This window comes from Plasmodium coatneyi, chromosome 10 (assembly GCF_001680005.1).
Source record: "Plasmodium coatneyi strain Hackeri chromosome 10, complete sequence".
Lineage (NCBI taxonomy): Eukaryota > Apicomplexa > Aconoidasida > Haemosporida > Plasmodiidae > Plasmodium > Plasmodium coatneyi.
This window is the reverse complement of record NC_033565.1, coordinates 104369-123407: the sequence shown is the minus strand read 5'-3', so window position 1 is coordinate 123407 and position 19039 is coordinate 104369. Positions and strand designations below refer to the sequence as shown.

Here is a 19039-nt window from a genome sequence, read left to right as displayed (position 1 = left end):
AATAATATATAATAATAATAGTAATAGTAATAATAGTAATAGTAATAACAATACTTCCTGGGAAGGATTGTGCATAATCCAAGAATAATGGAATAAATGAATGAAGGAAGGAACTGTATATAAAAAGTTTATTCTTTCCTTTCTTTGCTTATTCTTCCCATTCTTCTTTTATTCCATTATGCGACTTCCTTTAACACATTTTCTTCCTACTTTGCATTAGGTTAACCATATGTAATGGTTGTGCTGTACATATATATATACATATACATGTATATATTTATATATATTTATAGTAGGTTATCATTACTTTGAAAAATTGGAACAATATATATATATATTATTATTGAAGAAACAAGAAGTGAAAATTGCACAATCACACTTATCATTCATCCACACTTCCACTTCCACATTCCATACACTTACAATCATAAAGTGGGCAAAATTTCTGCATACATTCTTTATATTAAATATATAAATATATAAGCAATATTTAAAGTAAAATATATATACAAAGATATATGTGTACACATATAAACCATGGCAGAGAAGGTAATCAGCATTACAGGTTTGTCCCCCTTTTGTGTACAGTATAAAAGGAAGCATAATGAGCATGAAGCATTTTATACATGCTGTCATGTAAAATAAAGGAAAAATATACATAATATATATATATATGTATGTATTTTTACATATATATATATGCCTATATATATATATAACATATATATATATGTCCCACACAAATAACCCTCTCCCAGACATGTAAACTAGGGTCAATTACTGATACGTTAGCGATATATAACGAATTCTATACAAATTTCAAGAATGCTGTAGGGGGCCAAGGTGACAGGAGTACCGATGTTACAAAATTACATACTGCATTAAGTAGCAATTTCTCACAATGTAAAAAAATTATTGCGGACGCTGCAAAAAACGCCAACGCCTACGAAGATGCATGTATGCAGAATAATAGCGCACAGTCCAATAGTATACCCTGCCGCTCGTTCTATTATTGGTTTGGACACAAATACTGGTCTCACCTAAATCGTAAAACACTTTCGGAGGTTTTGAAAGTAATTTACGAAACGCTGGGAACTTCTTCCTTCAGCAGTGGAAATAAATGTGAATTTAAGTACAAAGATCTTGAGGACCATACCATTTTTCGCAACATGAAAATCATATTCGATTATTACCACGGTTATAAGAATGTACCAAATTTATTAAGTACGAGTGGTATTACCTGTCTGAAGGAATGGTCCAATTATTGGACCACACTTTCATCAGCATGTAAGGCTATGGAGGAGAAGTGCACAGGTGACAACGATCACAAGGGGAAACCATATTGTACAGACTTTGAGAAAACCTATGCAATACATTGTGATATGGCTGAGCTCCAGCAAAAGATGGATGTATTAATAACAAAGATTCAGCGTGAAGCACAAAAAACGTTAAGTAAAGCCAGCACCACTTCCTCCCTTTCTTCTATCCTTGGCACCTTAGCAACAATCGGTACCCCTTTCTTATTATACAAAGTAAAAATCCAAAAATTTTAAAATTTAAAAATTAAAAAAAATAAAAAAAATTGAATCACTTAACAACCTTGCCTCCACCCTACCACTCCTAACAACCCATCCTTCCTATCCTTCAGTATAAACCATGGTCTTCGTTGTTTGGTAACCACTCTTCTGAAAATGGAGGAGGAAGAAGGAAGAAAGGATCAAGCCGACGACAACAATTTGACGAATTAACAGAAACTTCCACAATGGACTTGACGGACAGTTCAGAAACAAGTTCCACGTTTGATCCCAATACAGTACCTTCCTCTACTGCGTACAACACAAGACAACCTAGTAAAGGAAGAACAAATAATAATAGTACACCAGGTCATCATCATCAAAGAACGAATGTAGGTTACGGTCTCATGTAACACTCATTTGGAATGCTGAATGAGTGTTTGCTCCTCCCTCAAGAGGGGGACGCATAAATGACAATGAAGCTTATGCATTGTTTATGGAAAGAAGCACATATTACCATTCATCCTTTATTTCCCTTTCCTTATTTTTTTTTCCTTCTTTTCTTTGTTTCCTTGTTTCCTTTGTTTCCTTCTTTCCTTCCTTTTTCTCTTTTTCTTTATTCCTTTTCTACCTATTTGTTTCGTTTTTTTCCTTTTCATTTGTAAGTTTGAATAACCACATAAGGAAAGAATACTCCCAACGCGGATGCGGAAAAAGGTCCTAACATTTTTGAAGAAATATTCCTGTATTTCAAAAAAAAGAAAAAAAAATTTTTGAAGTTAAAAAATTTTATAACAAAATGAATAAGCATTTTTTTTAATTCTTCAATAAAAAAACAATTTCACCAAACAAATCAAAATAACGTGGGAAAACATTTTCTTCACTTCCACTTATATCAGGTACACATGAACGTGTAAAAATGTTCATGGAATACAAAAAAAAAAAAAAAAAGAAAAAAGTATTTACTACACCCTAGACCCGTAATCTGAACTTGGAACCTGTTCCATAGTAATATCTTCCTTAGGAACACATTCCTTAGAGACATTTTCCATAGAACAGAATCTTCCTTAGGAACAAAGACTTCCTTCCCTAAACCCGGAATCTAAACATGGAACCTATTCCTTAAGAACATCTTCATTAGGAACACTTCCCTTAGGAAGAATGTCTTCCTCCCTAAACCCGGAATCTGAACTTGGAACCTGTTCCTTACGAACAAATTCCTTAGAAACGCTTCCCTTAGGAACAAAGTCTTCCTCCCTAAACCCGGAATCTGAACTTGGAAACTGTTCCTTACGAACAAATTCCTTAGAAACGCTTCCCTTAGGAACAAAGTTTTCCTCCCTAAACCGGGAATCTGAACTTGGAACTTGTTCATTAGGAAGAAAGTCTTCTTGCCTAAACCCGGAATCTGAACTTGGAACCTCTTCCTTTGGAACTTCTTCCTTAGAAAAACATTGCTTAGCAAATTGTTCCTTAGGAACATTTTCTTCTTTTATAAATTCATTTCCCATAAATTCTTGAACCAAAATTTCAAAAAAGTCCTCTTTCGTCGAATGCAACTTCCCCTTTTGACATTCGTTTAAGACTTCTAAATGAATATCAATAATCATGCGGCGACGTACACCACGGCGACGACCAGCACGGTGATCAACACCCCGTTTTTTCCTCCATTTTATAGGCGCAGAACGAGGTTTGCGTTCCTTTATTAAAGAATATTCATGTGGACCATCCTGCTGTTCCACATGCTCAACAATCTGCTGCTCTAAGGATGGACCAAGTGTTTTAGTAGCCCTTCTGTAACGTTTTCTTGTCTTAGCAAGCATTCCAAAGTACTAAAGAAAAAAAAAAAAAAAAAAAAAAAAAAAGGAAAAAGTGATTTTTAGGGGGTGAATATTTTGTTTTTAGAACCATAATTACTACTTTTAAATTAAGTTAGAAATCCTACAAACACACCCCTAAAATGCGAAATCCTACAAACACACCCCTAAAATGTGAAATCCTACACGTACACACCCTAAAATGCGAAATCCCACACACATACACCCCTAAAATGTGAAATGCTACAAGTACACACCCTAAAATGCGGAACCTATATTCACTCATACCCCCAAATGCGAAAATCCTACACAAAAACACCCTAAAATGCGAAATCTTACACCCACTCACTGATTCATTCACCTTTATTTTTTTTTTCTTTTCTGCTAATATTAATTTTTTCTTTTTTTTTTCTTCTAATATTAACTTTTTTTTTTTTTTTTTGTTTCTTACCTTCCAGAGGAGGTAACTCATTACAAGGATACCAGTCACCGGAGGAAATAAAGGAAGGTATGATGTAGGCAGGTCAATCTTGCTAGTAAGTTTGGCAGGAGAAGCAGGAAGCGGAGCAGGAACCTTAGCAGGAAGGGCATCTGAAGTAATGAGTGAAAGGAAGAAAATGGAAGGGTGGAAGTGTTGTTTTCATATAGTTCCGTGCGATAAGTATGGCCCTAAGTTGTTGTAGGTTCACCCTTTCCTGGGTGCCCGTACTTCCTCCGGAAGGTGGAAGGAACGTTGTTAGGGGTGGAAGAGAGGAAGGTGGGTTGTTAGGTTTTGGGGGGTGGAAGGAAGGAAGTCTGCACTTCCTTTCTTCTTCCGTCCCTTCCTTCCTCCTTCTAAGGGAGGATTCTTTCCCTCCCTTCCCCTTAGGGAAGGAAGTATTCTCTTCTTTCTCATTAGGACGGTTGTTCATTTTCCTTATTTCCTCCCCATTCGGAGCAAAGTATCTTCACTTTCCTTCCCTCCTTTGTATTCCTTCCGCACATTGTCTTTCTTTCACCCCCTTTTCCTTTCCTCCCCCTTCCTTCCTTCCTTCCACCCACCTAACATCCTTCCACCACCTACCACACTGTTCTTTAGTAAGTTTACTTTTTAGAAAGATGTTGTACTCTTACTTGTCTCTTCCCGTTTAGAGCCAGTGTCATCCTCCGACGCTTTTGGCTGTGGTTTTTCTGGTATAGGTACTGGTGGTTTCTTCTCTTCATGAACAGGAGGGGAGGGCGATGCTTCATCCTCTCCATTTGCTTCAGGACCTGGTTCGGGTGGTGGAGGAGGAAGAGGACCTTCCTCCGTTGATTCGTCCCTTCTACTTTGACCGCCTGATGGAGCAGTAGGAGGTGTTTTACATAGATTATCTATAGAAGTTAGAGTTTGTTCTATCTCGGTTTCTTTGCTATTGCTCTCGAATAGTTTTTTCAATTGGGGCCCCAGTTGCTGTCCGCCCATTTCGCAGTTGGAATAGTCTTTTTCCCATTTGCATTCAACACATGGATAAGTTTTAGCACATTTTTCTCCTTTAATTTTTCCCATGAATCCGAAGCCTTTTTCTATGCCTGTCTCTGTAGCAGGACATTTCTCTTCTATTTGTTTAGCAAATTCTTTCAATAGGAGACATGCTGCAAATTGTTGAAATTCTTGGTTCTGAACAGGGTGATCCTGACTCCCCTGTTCATAAGACTCCTCAATACTGTATAGATGATATAACCCTTTAACAATAAGCTTGCATGCTTGTTTATTTGCTTCTTTCTTTGTAGGATCTGTCACTGTAATGTTCATGCATTCGTTTTCTTCCTTTATTTCATTTCCATTAGTCATGGCCTTAGACAGTTCTTTCAATATCTGCGGGAAGTCATCCCAAACTGCACTCTGTACATGTAGGAAGAGAGAGGGGAACATGTACATACATTTATTACCTAAACAAACTATTTATCCGTTCTATTTTTGAAATATATACTTCCCTCCCCTTTTTATATTCATTGTGTATGGTTAGATTGTAAGGACAAAATATATAAACACCCCCCCCCTTTCTGACCTCATCCTTCTTCGATTTTGTGTTTGATCTGATCCGTGCCCATTCCTTCGTTACGCATTTGGCGCGTGTACATATGTCCTCATCCTTACACTTTACATCTATAAGAAGGAAGGAGAAAGAAGAAGACAGTGAGTGTTAAGGAAGGAAGGTGTAGGCGTGAATGAAGGAGTGCTGGTGGTAGATTCCTTCTACGTTCTCTTCTACACTTCCTTCACTCATTTCCTTTCATCTTCTTCCTTCCTCTCTTCTCCTTCACTTTCCTTCCTTTTTCTTCCTTTTCCTTTCTTTTCCTCCTTTACCTCTTTCCTTCTTTCTTTTTTTTTTTCTTTCCTTTTTTTTCATGCACCATCCGGGTGCACCTTTCAGGTTTGTCCCCCTTGTCCGGTTGGACTTGGGTTGTCCACTCTCTTTTCCCCCCTTGTTCAGTATTCCCCTTTTTCACTAACCCCCTTGACCACTAACACCCTTGACCACTAACCCCCTTGACCACTAACCCCCTTGACCACTAACCCCCTTGTCCAGTCACCCCCTTGTTCAGTTTCCTTCCCCCTCTGTATTGTTCCCCCATTCTATGGTTCCCCCTTGTCCCGTTCCCCCTTGTCCATTTCCCCCCCTGTCCTGTTGCCCCCTCGTCCAGTTCTCCCCTTGTCCATTTCCCCCCCTGTCCTGTTGCCCCCTCGTCCAGTTCTCCCCTTGTCCAGTTCACCCCTTTCTCCATTTTCCTTCCTCCCTTGTCCCGTTCTTTTCCCCTATTCCGGTTTCATTCCCCTTGTCCGATTCCCCCCTGTCAAGTCTACCCCGTCTCCGAGGAACTTTTCCCTTTAAAAAACACACCCCTCATTCATCTAAAACACCACTCCATACGCCCTGAACCTTAAACCCAGAACCCTAAACCCTGAAACCTAAACCTGAAATCCGACTCCTACAACCTGAAACCAACACGTACAATCTGAACCATAAACCCAGAACCTTAAAACTTGAAACCTGAAACCTGAACACTAAACCTTGAACCCCATTCATACAGCCTTAACCCCATTCCTACACCCTGAACCCTAAAACCTGAAAACCTAAATACTAAAACCCTAAATCCTGAAACCCTAAATCCTGAAACCCTAAACCCTAAAACCCTAAACCCTTAATCACTAAATCCTAAAAACCAAACCCTAAACGCTAAACCATGAACCCTAAAACCTGAACCCTAAATCCTAAGCCCTAAAACCACTAAACCCTGAACACTGAACCCTAAACTCTAAACCCTTAATCCCAAACCCTAAACCCTAAACCCTGAACCTTAAAACCGAAATCCGAATTCCTATAGCTCTAAACCCTAAACGCTAATCCAGAAGTCCTATTCTCCAGTTTTCCACTTATTCTCCGGACAACACACCTATTTTCCACCTTTACGCTTAACCGGGAACCCACCTTTACCCTTAGCCTAGATCCCACATTACCCTTAACCCGGGTCCCACATCATCCTTAAACTAGATCCCACATTAATCTTGACCTAGAACCAATTTTACCCTGAACCCGGGATCCTCCCTATCATAAATTTTAAACTTAGAACCATCCTTCCGTTTCTTTTTTTCCTCCTTTTTTTTTTTTTTTTTTTTTTTTTTTTCTTTCATTCTAGCGCCCTTCCTTCCTTAGACCCTCCATTCCTTCGTCGTCCTTAGGCACCTTCCTTCCTACTCCTTAGACACCCTCCTTCCTTAGACCTCTTTCCTTTCTGCGTTTCTCTTTCTTAGACCCTTCCGTCCGTTTCCTTTTTTCCTGATTTTTTCTTTTTTTTATTTTTTTTCTTAAATAATATTAATTAATATTTCTTACCTGCTTTACCTCCTGGTGGTTGACTTGCTGCGTCCTTCTCCTCCTTCAGTTTGGCATCGACCTCCTTCTGTAGATCATCGTGGTTCGTGTTTTCCTTTTTCCCTATTTTATCCAATATTTCGTCTGCACTTTCCTTGGATAATGTTTTTTCTTTGTCCAATATTTCCTGTATTTCTTCTATACTCTTTCTAATTTCTTCCCCCCCATTGATGCGGCCCCCTTCCCCTGGTTCCCTCCTACCCCCCCTTCCAGCTTCACTTCCGTCACAATTCTTCGCGCTCCCCGTAACCAAGTTATACTTCCCTACTTCCCCTTTCTTCCCTTCCACCCATTCTTTTATAGTCTTGCCAATTAATTTACCCCCCATTTTCGTTATTTCTAGGTCTATAGCACTACATTCCTTATCATTCATTTGCCCCTTATGCATCTCCACCATTCCTCCTACTATTCTTGAAACAAAACTTACCATTTCCTTGAACAAACAGTGTTCCTTATATAATTCCACTAATACTATATTCCCTATGATACATCTGAAATAGGCATCCACCATGTCTTCCGTTTTTACACTTTCCCTTACTGCTATATTGTGCGTTAGACCATTGGTATATAACATCACTTTGATCATAGCTTTGCATAACTCCTTTTCTGCACTGCCCCATCTTTCTATTCCTTTTCCCCTCTCATCACCTATATCATCGTTACACAGTGTTGCTATCGTCGACTCCTCCCCCTCTCCAATTGTACGCATAAGGTTATTAAATATTGTTTCCAGGTCATCCCATATTCCTTTCTACAAAGATTAAATGAGGTGAAAAGAAGGAGAAAGTACCATGATATGTGTGAACACTCCCTGTTCATTCACTTTCTTAGGCCACTTACATATATTTTCATACACATTCATTACTCATTGCCCCTCCTCCTCCGCCTACTACCCCTTTATTACATGGACGTCATCCTCCTTATCATGACCCTTTTTCTCTATCCACCTTACGATTAGATCACTTAATAATTTCACACCCCCCATGTTGTCAATCTTCTCTTCTTTACACTTTAAACCTTCTTTCTGTACACCTTAAACCTTATGTTTCTTTTACCTTAAACCTTCCTTCTTCACACCTTAAATCTTCCTTCTTTACACTTTTTCTTAACACCTTCTTTTTTTTACCTAAACCTTCCTTTTTTACACCTTCCTTCTTCTTTTTTTCTTCCTTAAACCTTCGTTATTTACACCTTCCTTCTCTTTACACCTTCTATTCTTCTTTTCTTCCTTAAACATTCCTTCCTTACACCTTCCTTTTTTACTATTTTCCTTAGTTTTCTTTTCCTTTTTAAATCTTCCTTTTTTACACCTTAAGCCTTCGTTCCTTACACCTTTTCTTTTTTATCTTTCATAAACCTTCCTTTTTTTTCCCTTAAAACTTTTTTTTTTTTTCTTCTTCTTCTTTTTTTTTATACACCGTTCGGGTGTACCCCCCCCTAAAAGAATTGATCGTCCTCTTGCTTCAACCCTAATGACATCATTCTAACACCCCTAAAATCCTTCACATTAATACCCTTACACACTACCTTTACATCCTTACAACCCTACATTCTACCACCCTCAATAAAATAACATCCCTTCCACCCCTAAAAGAACCTTACTCCTATCCCTAACAACAGCACCCCCCTGCACACCTTCCGTTCCTTCCTTCAATTTTTTTTTTTTTTTTTTCCTTTTCTTCTCTAAAATAAGTGACCTTCCTTCTTTTCACCACTAACACTCGTCCTTAGGTGCACCATGCTGCATACATTCCCTAACAATCCACCTACCACCACTAAGTGCACCCCCCTGCATACTTAACACCTCCCCTCCACCCCTAACACAACCTTATTCCTGCCCCTAGGAACTGCACACCTCTACACACTTACCACCTTCCTTCCACCTATCACACCTAAATGCATCCCTCTGCACACTTCCCACGCTTCAATTTTTTTTTTTTTTTTTTTTTCTTCTTAAAGGAAGTGACTTGCCTCCCTTCCACACCTAACAACAAACATACCACCTTCGAACATCCTAACACTCCCTTAAGGTGCACCCTTCCTCACACTTCCCTCCCTTCCTTCAATTTTTTTTTATTTTTTCCTTAAAGAAAGAGCCCTTCCTTCTTTTCACCCCTAACATTCCTCCTTAGGTGCACCCCTCTGCACACCTTCCTCCCTCACCTTTTTTTCTTTATTATATTTTTATTTTGTTCTTCTTTCTCCTTAAGAAAAGTGACCTTCCTTCCATCCTACACTTCCTTAAGGTGCAGCACTCTGCACATTACCACTAAGCATACTTCCCTCCACACCTTCCCTCTAAGTGCACCCCCCTGCACACCTTCCTACCTTCCTTCAATTTTTTTTTTTTTCCTCCCTAAAGAAAGTGACCTTCCTTTCACCCCTAACAACCAAACTACCACCCCTAACAATCGTCCTTCCACCTACCACCCACCTAACAACCTTCCTTCCACCAACCAGCCCTAACAACCTTTCTTCCACGAACCACCCTAACAACCTTCCTTCCTCCTTTCACCGCAAGCAACCTTCACTCAGCTACCACCACCCTAACGGCCTTCCTTCCCTTAGGAAGGTTACTTCCTACCTTCCACCCTTAATACAACCATACTTCTTCATCTGGATGATGACGATTATCTGGTGGATGAAGTATATGGGATTGAATATTCTGAAGAATTAGTTGAATCATATTCCGTTGTCGAGTCGTCGTCGCCGTTTGAGAACCTGTTGAATTCTCTCCTAAGGGACCTTTTACTTCTACTTCCTCTAGGAGAGGAGTTATTTCCCTTAAGGAAGAAGAGGTGTGATTTGTACTTGTAAAAAAAGTATGCTAAGGCAGGAAGTCCTACTGCAGCTAATGCAGATGGTATGGCAGCAGGAAGGATGCTGCTTCCACCGGGTTCGGAACCTGTAGAACCGGTACCAGAAGAACCTGGAGACTGGTGTCCGGTAGAACCGGTACCGGAAGAACCTGGATTCCAGGTTCCTGTAGAACCTGGTCCGGAGGAACCCGGAGACTGGTGTCCTGTACTACCGGGACCACAGGAACCTTGGTTCTCAGAAACTTTTGTGCAGGTTAAATCTAACGTTGCTTTATTGCCGTTTCTTCCAAATATTTCTTGAAAATGCTTACAGCACTTATCACCAGTTCTATCCTTACAAGTGCCATGTACAGTCTCATAAGCCTTAAGAATGTCCTCCAGGTGCTTGTAATAATGCTGATCACAGGTGCTTCCCTCCCTACCTGAATACATTTCAATAAGTGCAGAGTCCTCAAAGTAATCATATATTATTTTTCTAGAGTCGAAAGAGGCTTTGTCAATAGTAGGGCATATATTTTGACATATTTGTCCAAGAGTTTGTCTCTTCAGTTCCTTGTAAATGTCCTGTATGACGGTTTGAAATGATTCCTTATTTTGTAGGTGTTCCGATAATATACTTCCTAACCAGTAATAAAAAATATAACAGAGTTTATCTGTGGAGCTCCTGACTTGCTTCGTTTTATGTATATGGCACCAAAATTTTATAATTCTATTCGCGTGCACACTGAGATTATGGTAACTTGCTATTTGAGTCTTAACGTGACCCCTATCCCTCTCATTAGTGCAGTCTGTTAAAGTTCCCTGTCTCATTAATTCATCGTAAAAATCTTTCTTTGCACATAATAGAGCCAAATGTTCCTTCTAAAAATGCGTAATTAGGAAAATATATATGTGTTAGTATACATTATTATTTATTCTATTATTCATAAGGTATTATATATGTACACACGGCTTAAATCTATTTTGAGTAAGGAAATAAATGTAATTACGTTTGCCTTCGCCCCTTCTACCATTGTATACATATGTGTATATATATATATGTGATGTATATATATATATCTATGTATGATTTTTTCTCTTTTTCCTTTCCCCCTTTTGCCTTGTATAAGGAAATTTTTGTGTTATAAAAATGTTGTGTGTTGTATATGTGCTCTTTTTTCCCCTTTTCTTCTTTCGACATATATATATAGGTATATATAGCCTATATACATATATGTATGTATATGTATATATGTATCATTTATATATATAGTTATATATACATCATATATATCTTTTTACTTTTACTTACTATTTATATAAGAATGGTAATTTTTTGCTTCTTCTTTTTTGCTTCTTTTTTTTTTGTTTTTTTTTATGTTTTTGACGATAAATTTTTTACTTCCTTCCTCACACCTCCTTCACTCTTGATTTGTACATTTTAATTCATTTACTTTTAAACAAAGATATATATGTATATATTTGGGCATACATATATATATGTAAATATGTATATACATATATATGTGCATGCAAGGGTAAAAAATACTCCCCAAACGGACTGTGGAAAAAGGAAGAAAAAAAAAAAGAAAAAAGGAGTACTTACCCTTCCTTAAAAAAAAAAATATTCATGTATTTTAAAAAAAAAAAAAGAAAAGGAAGGAATAAGAAGGAAAGAGAAGGAATAAGAAGGAAGGAAAGGAGGGTCTAAGGCCGGAGGGAAGGAAAGAAGGAATAAGAAGGAAGGATGAAAAAAGGAACGGAAGTAAAAAGACGGAAAAGAAGGAAAAGGAAGGAATAAGAAGAAAAAGAAGGAATAAGAAGGAATAAAAGAAAGGAAGAAAGAAGGAATAAAAGGAAGGAAAGGTATATGAAAAACTTATTACACAAAATAGTATAAATGAAGAATAGGGAAAAATGGTCACAGAAATGTGTGCAATAGTCTGTGGAAAAGGAGATGTATCCGTGTAATCAAGTAAGGAAAATTTAAGAACATTTCGTAAAATATTACATTGGTCAAAATGTAAAAATGGAGCAATTAGGAATGTGTGTAGAATGATGCATACTATTTCTCATGTTCGTAGGGACGATGTTTGGAAGATTTATATTCAACAATGATGTTCACTACACTGGAATGTGGAGGAGGAAGCGGAAATAATTGTAATAATAAATATACATAAATAGAAGTACAGGTATGAGGTGCATTAGAACCATATGAGGGCCTTGTAGTTTATAAGGATAGGATTATGAGAAAAGGATTGTGAACACTTTGTGTAGAGTGAGTTCATTGTCTATAGGGGGGAACATGGAGCCAATAGTCCCCTCTGTTACCCTTTGTACTATTGGTTGGGAGATATAATAGCAACGATAGGAGCGGAGGTAACAGCAACCCTATTCCAACACCATCACAACTAACATGTGAAGGAGTAGGTCTAAGTGCAGAAAGGACACGGAAGAAGCAATATATCACCATACTACTGAGGAACAAGCACGGAATCCATCACAGGATGGAGCTTCCTTTAATGCTGCACCTGCTGCTGTGTCTACTGTCTCTGGTACATTAGTTGCAATAGGATTACCAACAATTGCTGCATTCTTTTTATATAAAGTAAGTTAAGTAATAATTATAATTATCACCGAAACCACTATATATATATATGTACACATATAAAGTGTACATATATACATACATATATATGTGTGTATATATATATGTACATATTCCTACTCTCCCATCCTTATTCCTTCCACCAACCACTCCTAACAACCCACCTACCATCACCAAAGAACTCTTTCAACAAAGAAAACTTGTCTTCGACTATTACCACGACTACGACACTATAGAAGGTAAATTACCAACTGATAAGAAATGGTGTAGCAGTGACTATAAGGCGTATCTAGAAGCGGTTTCTAAAGGTTTTGATGATGTTGTTGCGGGTTGTACAGCATCTAATGCTGATCAAAATAATAATCTCACTGACCCATGTTGTGTTAAATACAACGAAGAAAAGTCTGGAGGGAAGGACGACAAATATAAAGAATTATTAGGAAAAGGCTGTACTGCAGCAGCAACTGAATCACAAACTGTGCAAGTTCAAACCGCAGAGGAGACAATCTCCTTCTCCGGTGGTAGTAGTGCTGTCCGTGCTACTGCTGTTTCGTCTGCCGCCGCTGCATTAATAGGTCTTCCTACAATCTCTTTTATGTTATATAAAGTAATAATTATTACCACTATGTACTTGTATATATATACCCCATATGTACATATACACATATATATAACTATATATGTACGTATATATATATATATGTATTTGTATATATGTATACATATTTGTACCCCTTAACCTTTGCAACGCCACTCTCTTCCATTCCTCTTTATTAGTACAAGCTGCTACCTTCTTGCTTTGGTAACCATTTTAGTAATAAATTTAGAAACAGCGGTGGAAACAACGCAGGAAAAAGAAAAAAAAGAAGATCCACCACCACACAGAACTTCAGTACATCAGCAAGTGACTCAAAAACAGCATATTCTACAGAAGAACTTTCAACAATTGGTGGCTCCACAACAACAGATTCCACAGATGGAGCATCTACCATATATAATCATGAACAACGCAGAAGGGGAACGAATAGAACAAGAGCAGGGGGAAGAACAAATACGGCACCAAATAGGCGAAATAATATACGTTATCAAGCAATGTAGAACATGTTAGTTATTGCGGATTACACAAAAAAAAAAAAAAAAAAGAAGAAGGAAAGTACTGTTATAATATATAGAATTTACATACATACATTGTGCAATTCTATGGGTGGGAAGTGCTCACATGGTATATGTCTGTAGGTGCTATATATATAAGTGTACTATGTGTGTACAGTTTTTCGTTCCCATGTGATTATTCACATATGTTTTAGTGTACATATTTTTAAAGTAGATATAGTACAGAGCCAACATGTATGCAGTTATGAATGTCGCACACATTTTATATGGATCGCTCACAGAGTGAATTAAGTAGGTTCCATATACTAAACTGTTATATGCATATTTGGTAGGAAGGAAAAATGGGGCGCACATAGCATAGCATACGCACCACCATCCATAGTAGTACTCAATATATTTTTTTTTTTTTTTTTTTTGTCCTTCATATAATTTATTCCAACAATTGTCCACTATAATAATTCCAACATGGTAATTCCCCCTTTTCTTTTTTTTTTTTGTTTTTGCCACATTTACATTTTTGAATAACTGTGCATAGAAGGGAAAAAGTACTGCAGAACGGAGGGAGGCAGAAAATAGAAAGGAGAAAAAGAAGTATTGACCCCTTTTCAAAAAAGAGTATTTATATGTTTTAGCGAAGAAAAGAAAAATAGAAAAAATAAAATAAAGGAAATAAATAAAAATAAGGAAAAATTAATACGTGCAAAGTAATCTGTGCTGCAGAGTGGGGGAAAAACTCAAATGAAACATGATATAATGTGCCCATCTTTCACATAAATGAGCCATCTGCTATGTACTCATCGTGAAATAGAAAAAATAAGGGAGAAAAGAACTAAAGGAAAGAAAAGAAAAATTTTTTTTGTTCCCTGAGAAAATTCCGTCTCTTCTCCTCTACATACACGTAATAGTGGAAAGCCCGCAGGTAATTATATATATTATTCTAAGTACTGATGCACAATACACCAATACAATAATAAACTACATGAATAGAAGGAATGTATATGAAAAAATTCGTTCCCCCTCTTTCTTCTTTTTTCTTTCCTTTTTTGTTTTTTATTCTTTTTTTTTTTTGTACATTCTTCAATTCCTTAACAAATTGCTCCTCCAACATTTGTGGCTTTACGTATATGTACATATGCCATAAATTTCATACCTATATATATATAAATAATAAATATAAATATATATATATGGTATATGTATATATTCGTACATTGTATTAACAACGCTCATTGTATAAACAACGTTACTTGAAAAATTGGAAAAATATATATGTACATTGTTTTCTAATAAAAATATAAGAATTCGAATAATATGTATTCGTACATTGTAACAATCCTGGACAGTTTTGTAAAAAATTTATGCATTTGCACATTCTACATCTATGGACACATATATGAACATCACACATTCTTTAAGATAAATTTATTACATATAAAAATTACTTACGTGAACCATAACCATGTCAGGAGTAAACGTAAGAGAAAGAATAAAAAAAAAAAAAAAATTACATGTTTCCTTTTTGTGCATGTTTAAAAGTGTTTCATGTATATATATACATGTATATATATGTACATATACATATGTATGTACATACATTTTCACTTCTCTCCCAATTATTCATATTTACAGCCCCTGGATCCAACAAATTTACCTGCACATGTATATTTCTATGGCCCATTTAAGACTGACGCACAAGAATGTAAAGCTGACACCGAGCAAAGCAGTATACAGATCACGCTGAATTCATGTTGCGGACATGGAAAAGTGGGAGAACTTGACCACAAGATTAAAAATGCCCTTTGTTTTGTTTCTGGATTGAAACCATACAAGAATTATAAATTACATATATGGCGTTGGCATTTCCTCTATTATTGGATAGGAGAACAAATATGGACCGCATTGGACGGTAAAGATACAGATGGAAAGGTTGCGGGCTGCTTGAAGCAGATTTGTGAATTAATAAATGATAAATGTGGAAGTGGAGGTGATGAGGGGGAATGTAAAATTCTTTGTTCTGAAAACCTTGACGGAGAAACCTTCACGAGTAGGAAAAATTTCTTTGACTTTACACAAAATTATAATGATATAAAGGATTATTTACAGCAAGGTAAACCCGAATGTGCAACATATTGGTCCACTTACAAGAAGAACATTGAAGCAGCATGTACTGCTGTTCGGGATTATTGCAAAAAGGATGGGGAACATTCTGCTGACCCATATTGTGTCAAATTCAGGGACACATATGAAATTTACTGTACGGGGGCGATGCTACCAGGATTAAAGTGTATGTTGAAAACTGAACTGGATGAAATAAGATGTCATGATTGTCCCTGCCACAGCGAACAATCACAGATTACGGAGCTATTAAATGAACACAACGATGCCGTTCGTCAAGCCAACACCACCACTGCTCTTTCTTCCATCATTGGCACATTAGGATTTACTGTTGCTCCTTTCTTATTGTATAAGGTAAAGTTATAATTAAAATACTACTATAAATAATAGTATTTTCCCCTTTTCTTCCTTCCTTAGATCCCTTCCTTTCTCCTCATTTAACATCCTCTCCTTGCTTCCTTAGAACCTTCCTTTCCTTCCTTCCCCCTAACAACAACAACCATTCTTCCACCCCAAACAACGTTCCTTCCACCTACCACCTCTAACACAACCCTCCTACCACCCACGTAACAAGCTTCCTTCCACCAACCACGCTAACAACCGTCCCTTCCATCTACCAACACATAACAACCCACCTACCACCACCACCCTATCAACCCAGCAACCACCACTAACAACCCACCTACCACCCTACCACCTAACAACCCACCTACCACCCTACCACCTAACAACCCACCTACCACCCTACCACCTAACAACCCACCTACCACCCTACCACCTAACAACCCACCTACCACCCTACCACCTAACAACCCACCTACCACCCTACCACCTAACAACCCACCTACCACCCTACCACCTAACAACCCACCTACCACCCTACCACCTAACAACCCACCTACCACCCTACCACCTAACAACCCACCTACCACCCTACCACCTAACAACCCACCTACCACCCTACCACCTAACAACCCACCTACCACCCTACCACCTAACAACCCACCTACCACCCTACCACCTAACAACCCACCTACCACCCTACCACCTAACAACCCACCTACCACCCTACCACCTAACAACCCACCTACCACCCTACCACCCTAACAACGCACCTAACAACCTTCCTTCCCTTTAGTATAAACCATGGTCTTCTTGGTTTGGTAACCGATCTTCTGGAAATGGAGTAGGAAGGAGCAACAGAAGGAAGAGAAGATCAACTGGACATCACTTTGATGCATCCACAGAAGACACTTTAACAGAAATTTCCACAGATAACTCAACAATAGCTGACGCCACAATAGATGGAACAGTAAGCTCCGCTGCACACGCGAGACCGTCTACCAGGAATGGAAGAACAAATAATACACGGGGTCGTGGGATGGTAGGTTATCAGAACGTGTAGCACTTAGAAAAGGAAAGGAAGGGAAATGTTTCTTCCCTCGGTGAACACATAAATAAGTGCGCATGATTCATACAATGTAAAGAAGCAAAAATGACCATTCTTCCATTCTTTCCTTTTTTCCTTCTTTTTTTTTCCTCTTCCTTTCCTTCTTTTCTTCATATATAATTGCTTATTTTTCTACATTTCTAAGTTTGAATAAGCACATAAGGAAAGAATACTCCCAGAAAGGGGAGCGAAAAGAAAAAAAAAAAATGGTATTGACCCTTTCGAAAAAGTGTGTTTGTATTTTAAAAAACAAAAAAAATATTGTAAAGTCAAAATTTTATAACAGAATGAATAAGCATTTTTTTTAATCTGGAATAAAGAAGAAATTTTACCAAACAAATCAAAATAAAGTAAGGAAGAAATTTTTTCCTTCCCTTTGAACTTATATTGATTTACACATGAACATAAACAATTTAATACAAAACAAAAAAAAAAAAAAAAAAAAAAGCAGTGAAAAGCCAAGTCCATCTTTTTTTTTGGCAGTAAAAGGCCTCCTTTTTTTTTTTGTGGACGCTTATCCTAGCAACACCTGTGTAAACTAAAAAAAAAATTTTTGAACTTATATTAATTACACATGAACGTGTAAACACCTTCATACAATACAAAACCAAAAGAAAAAAAAAAAAAAAAAGAAAAAATGTTTCCTTACACCCTAAAACCCGGAAAATCTGAACTTTGGAACCTGTTCTTTAGGAACTTCCTCATCAGAAACACCTTCCTTAGGAACATCTTCCCTAGGGAACTTTCCTTTAATAATATCTTCCTCAGGAACTAAGTCTTCCTCCCGAAACACTGAACCTGAACATGGAACCTGCTCCTTAGGAGAATCTTTCCTTACGAATAATGTCTTCCTCCCTAAACCCCGAATCTGAAATTCGAACCTCTTCCTTAGGAACATCAACCATAGGAACACATTCCTTAGCGACTCCTTCCTTAGGAATAAAGTCTTTTTCCCTAAACCCGGAATCTGAACTTGCAACCTGTTCCATAGGAATAAAGTATTCCTCCCTAAACCCTCAACCTGAACCTGGAACCTGTTCCTTAGGAACAAAGTCTTCTTTTATGAACTCACTTTCCATGAATTCTTTAACCAAAATTTCAAAAAAGTCTTCCTTCGTCGAATGCAGGCCCCCTTTCTGACATTCGTTTAAGACTTCTAAATGAATATCAATAATCATGCGGCGACCCACACCACGACGACCGGCACGGCGACGAGCAGCACGTTTTTTCCTCCTTTTTTTAGGCGTAAACCGAGGTTTGCGTTCTTTTACAATGTAATATTCACGTGAACCAAGGTGATCCACATGGTCAACAATCTGCTGCTCTAAGGATGGACCACGTACTTGATGCGCTCTTTTGTAACGTTTTCTTCCCTTACGAAGCATGCCAAAATACTACACAAAAAACAAAGAAAAAAAAAAAGGGAACAAATGTTTTGTTAATAGGGGTGTGCAATGTTTATTCACGCAACCGTAATTACTACTACAAATACCCTAAAATGCGAAATCCTACATACACACCCCTAAAATGTGAAATGCTACACATACACCCCTAAAATGAGAAATCCTACACGTACACACCCTAAAATACGAAATCCTACACGTACACACCCTAAAATACGACATCCTACACGTACACACCCTAAAATGCCAAATCCTGCACATACACATCCCTAAAATGCGAAATACCACACACTCCTTTACTCATGCACTCTTTTTTTTTTTTCAT

General features: G+C 37.7%; 4 protein-coding genes across 4 annotated transcripts; 2 read left to right on the top strand and 2 right to left on the bottom strand.

The window, feature by feature from the left end:
• Positions 1 to 537: 537 nt before the first annotated feature.
• Positions 538 to 2238, top strand: PCOAH_00028380 (KIR protein; the record flags this gene model as incomplete). The annotated part of the gene is made up of 4 exons (XM_020059643.1): positions 538 to 549; positions 759 to 1532; positions 1649 to 1923; positions 2181 to 2238. The coding sequence occupies 4 exons, from the start codon at positions 538 to 540 to the stop codon at positions 2236 to 2238; spliced, it is 1119 nt and encodes a 372-aa protein (XP_019915366.1).
• A 391-nt stretch (positions 2239 to 2629) lies between these two features.
• Positions 2630 to 4242, bottom strand: PCOAH_00028370 (SICA antigen; the record flags this gene model as incomplete). The annotated part of the gene is made up of 3 exons (XM_020059642.1): positions 2630 to 3346; positions 3783 to 3922; positions 4041 to 4242. 3 exons carry the CDS (start codon positions 4240 to 4242, stop codon positions 2630 to 2632), a joined length of 1059 nt encoding a protein of 352 aa, XP_019915469.1.
• Positions 4243 to 15205: 10963 nt separating this feature from the next.
• Positions 15206 to 17266, top strand: PCOAH_00028360 (KIR-like protein; the record flags this gene model as incomplete). The annotated part of the gene is made up of 3 exons (XM_020059641.1): positions 15206 to 15220; positions 15376 to 16215; positions 17000 to 17266. 3 exons carry the CDS (start codon positions 15206 to 15208, stop codon positions 17264 to 17266), a joined length of 1122 nt encoding a protein of 373 aa, XP_019915219.1.
• Positions 17267 to 17972: 706 nt separating this feature from the next.
• Positions 17973 to 19039, bottom strand: PCOAH_00028350 (SICA antigen; the record flags this gene model as incomplete). The annotated part of the gene is made up of 3 exons (XM_020059640.1): positions 17973 to 18278; positions 18346 to 18705; positions 18980 to 19039. Coding segments are annotated over 3 exons (726 nt in total), but the record flags the coding sequence as incomplete, so codon positions are not given.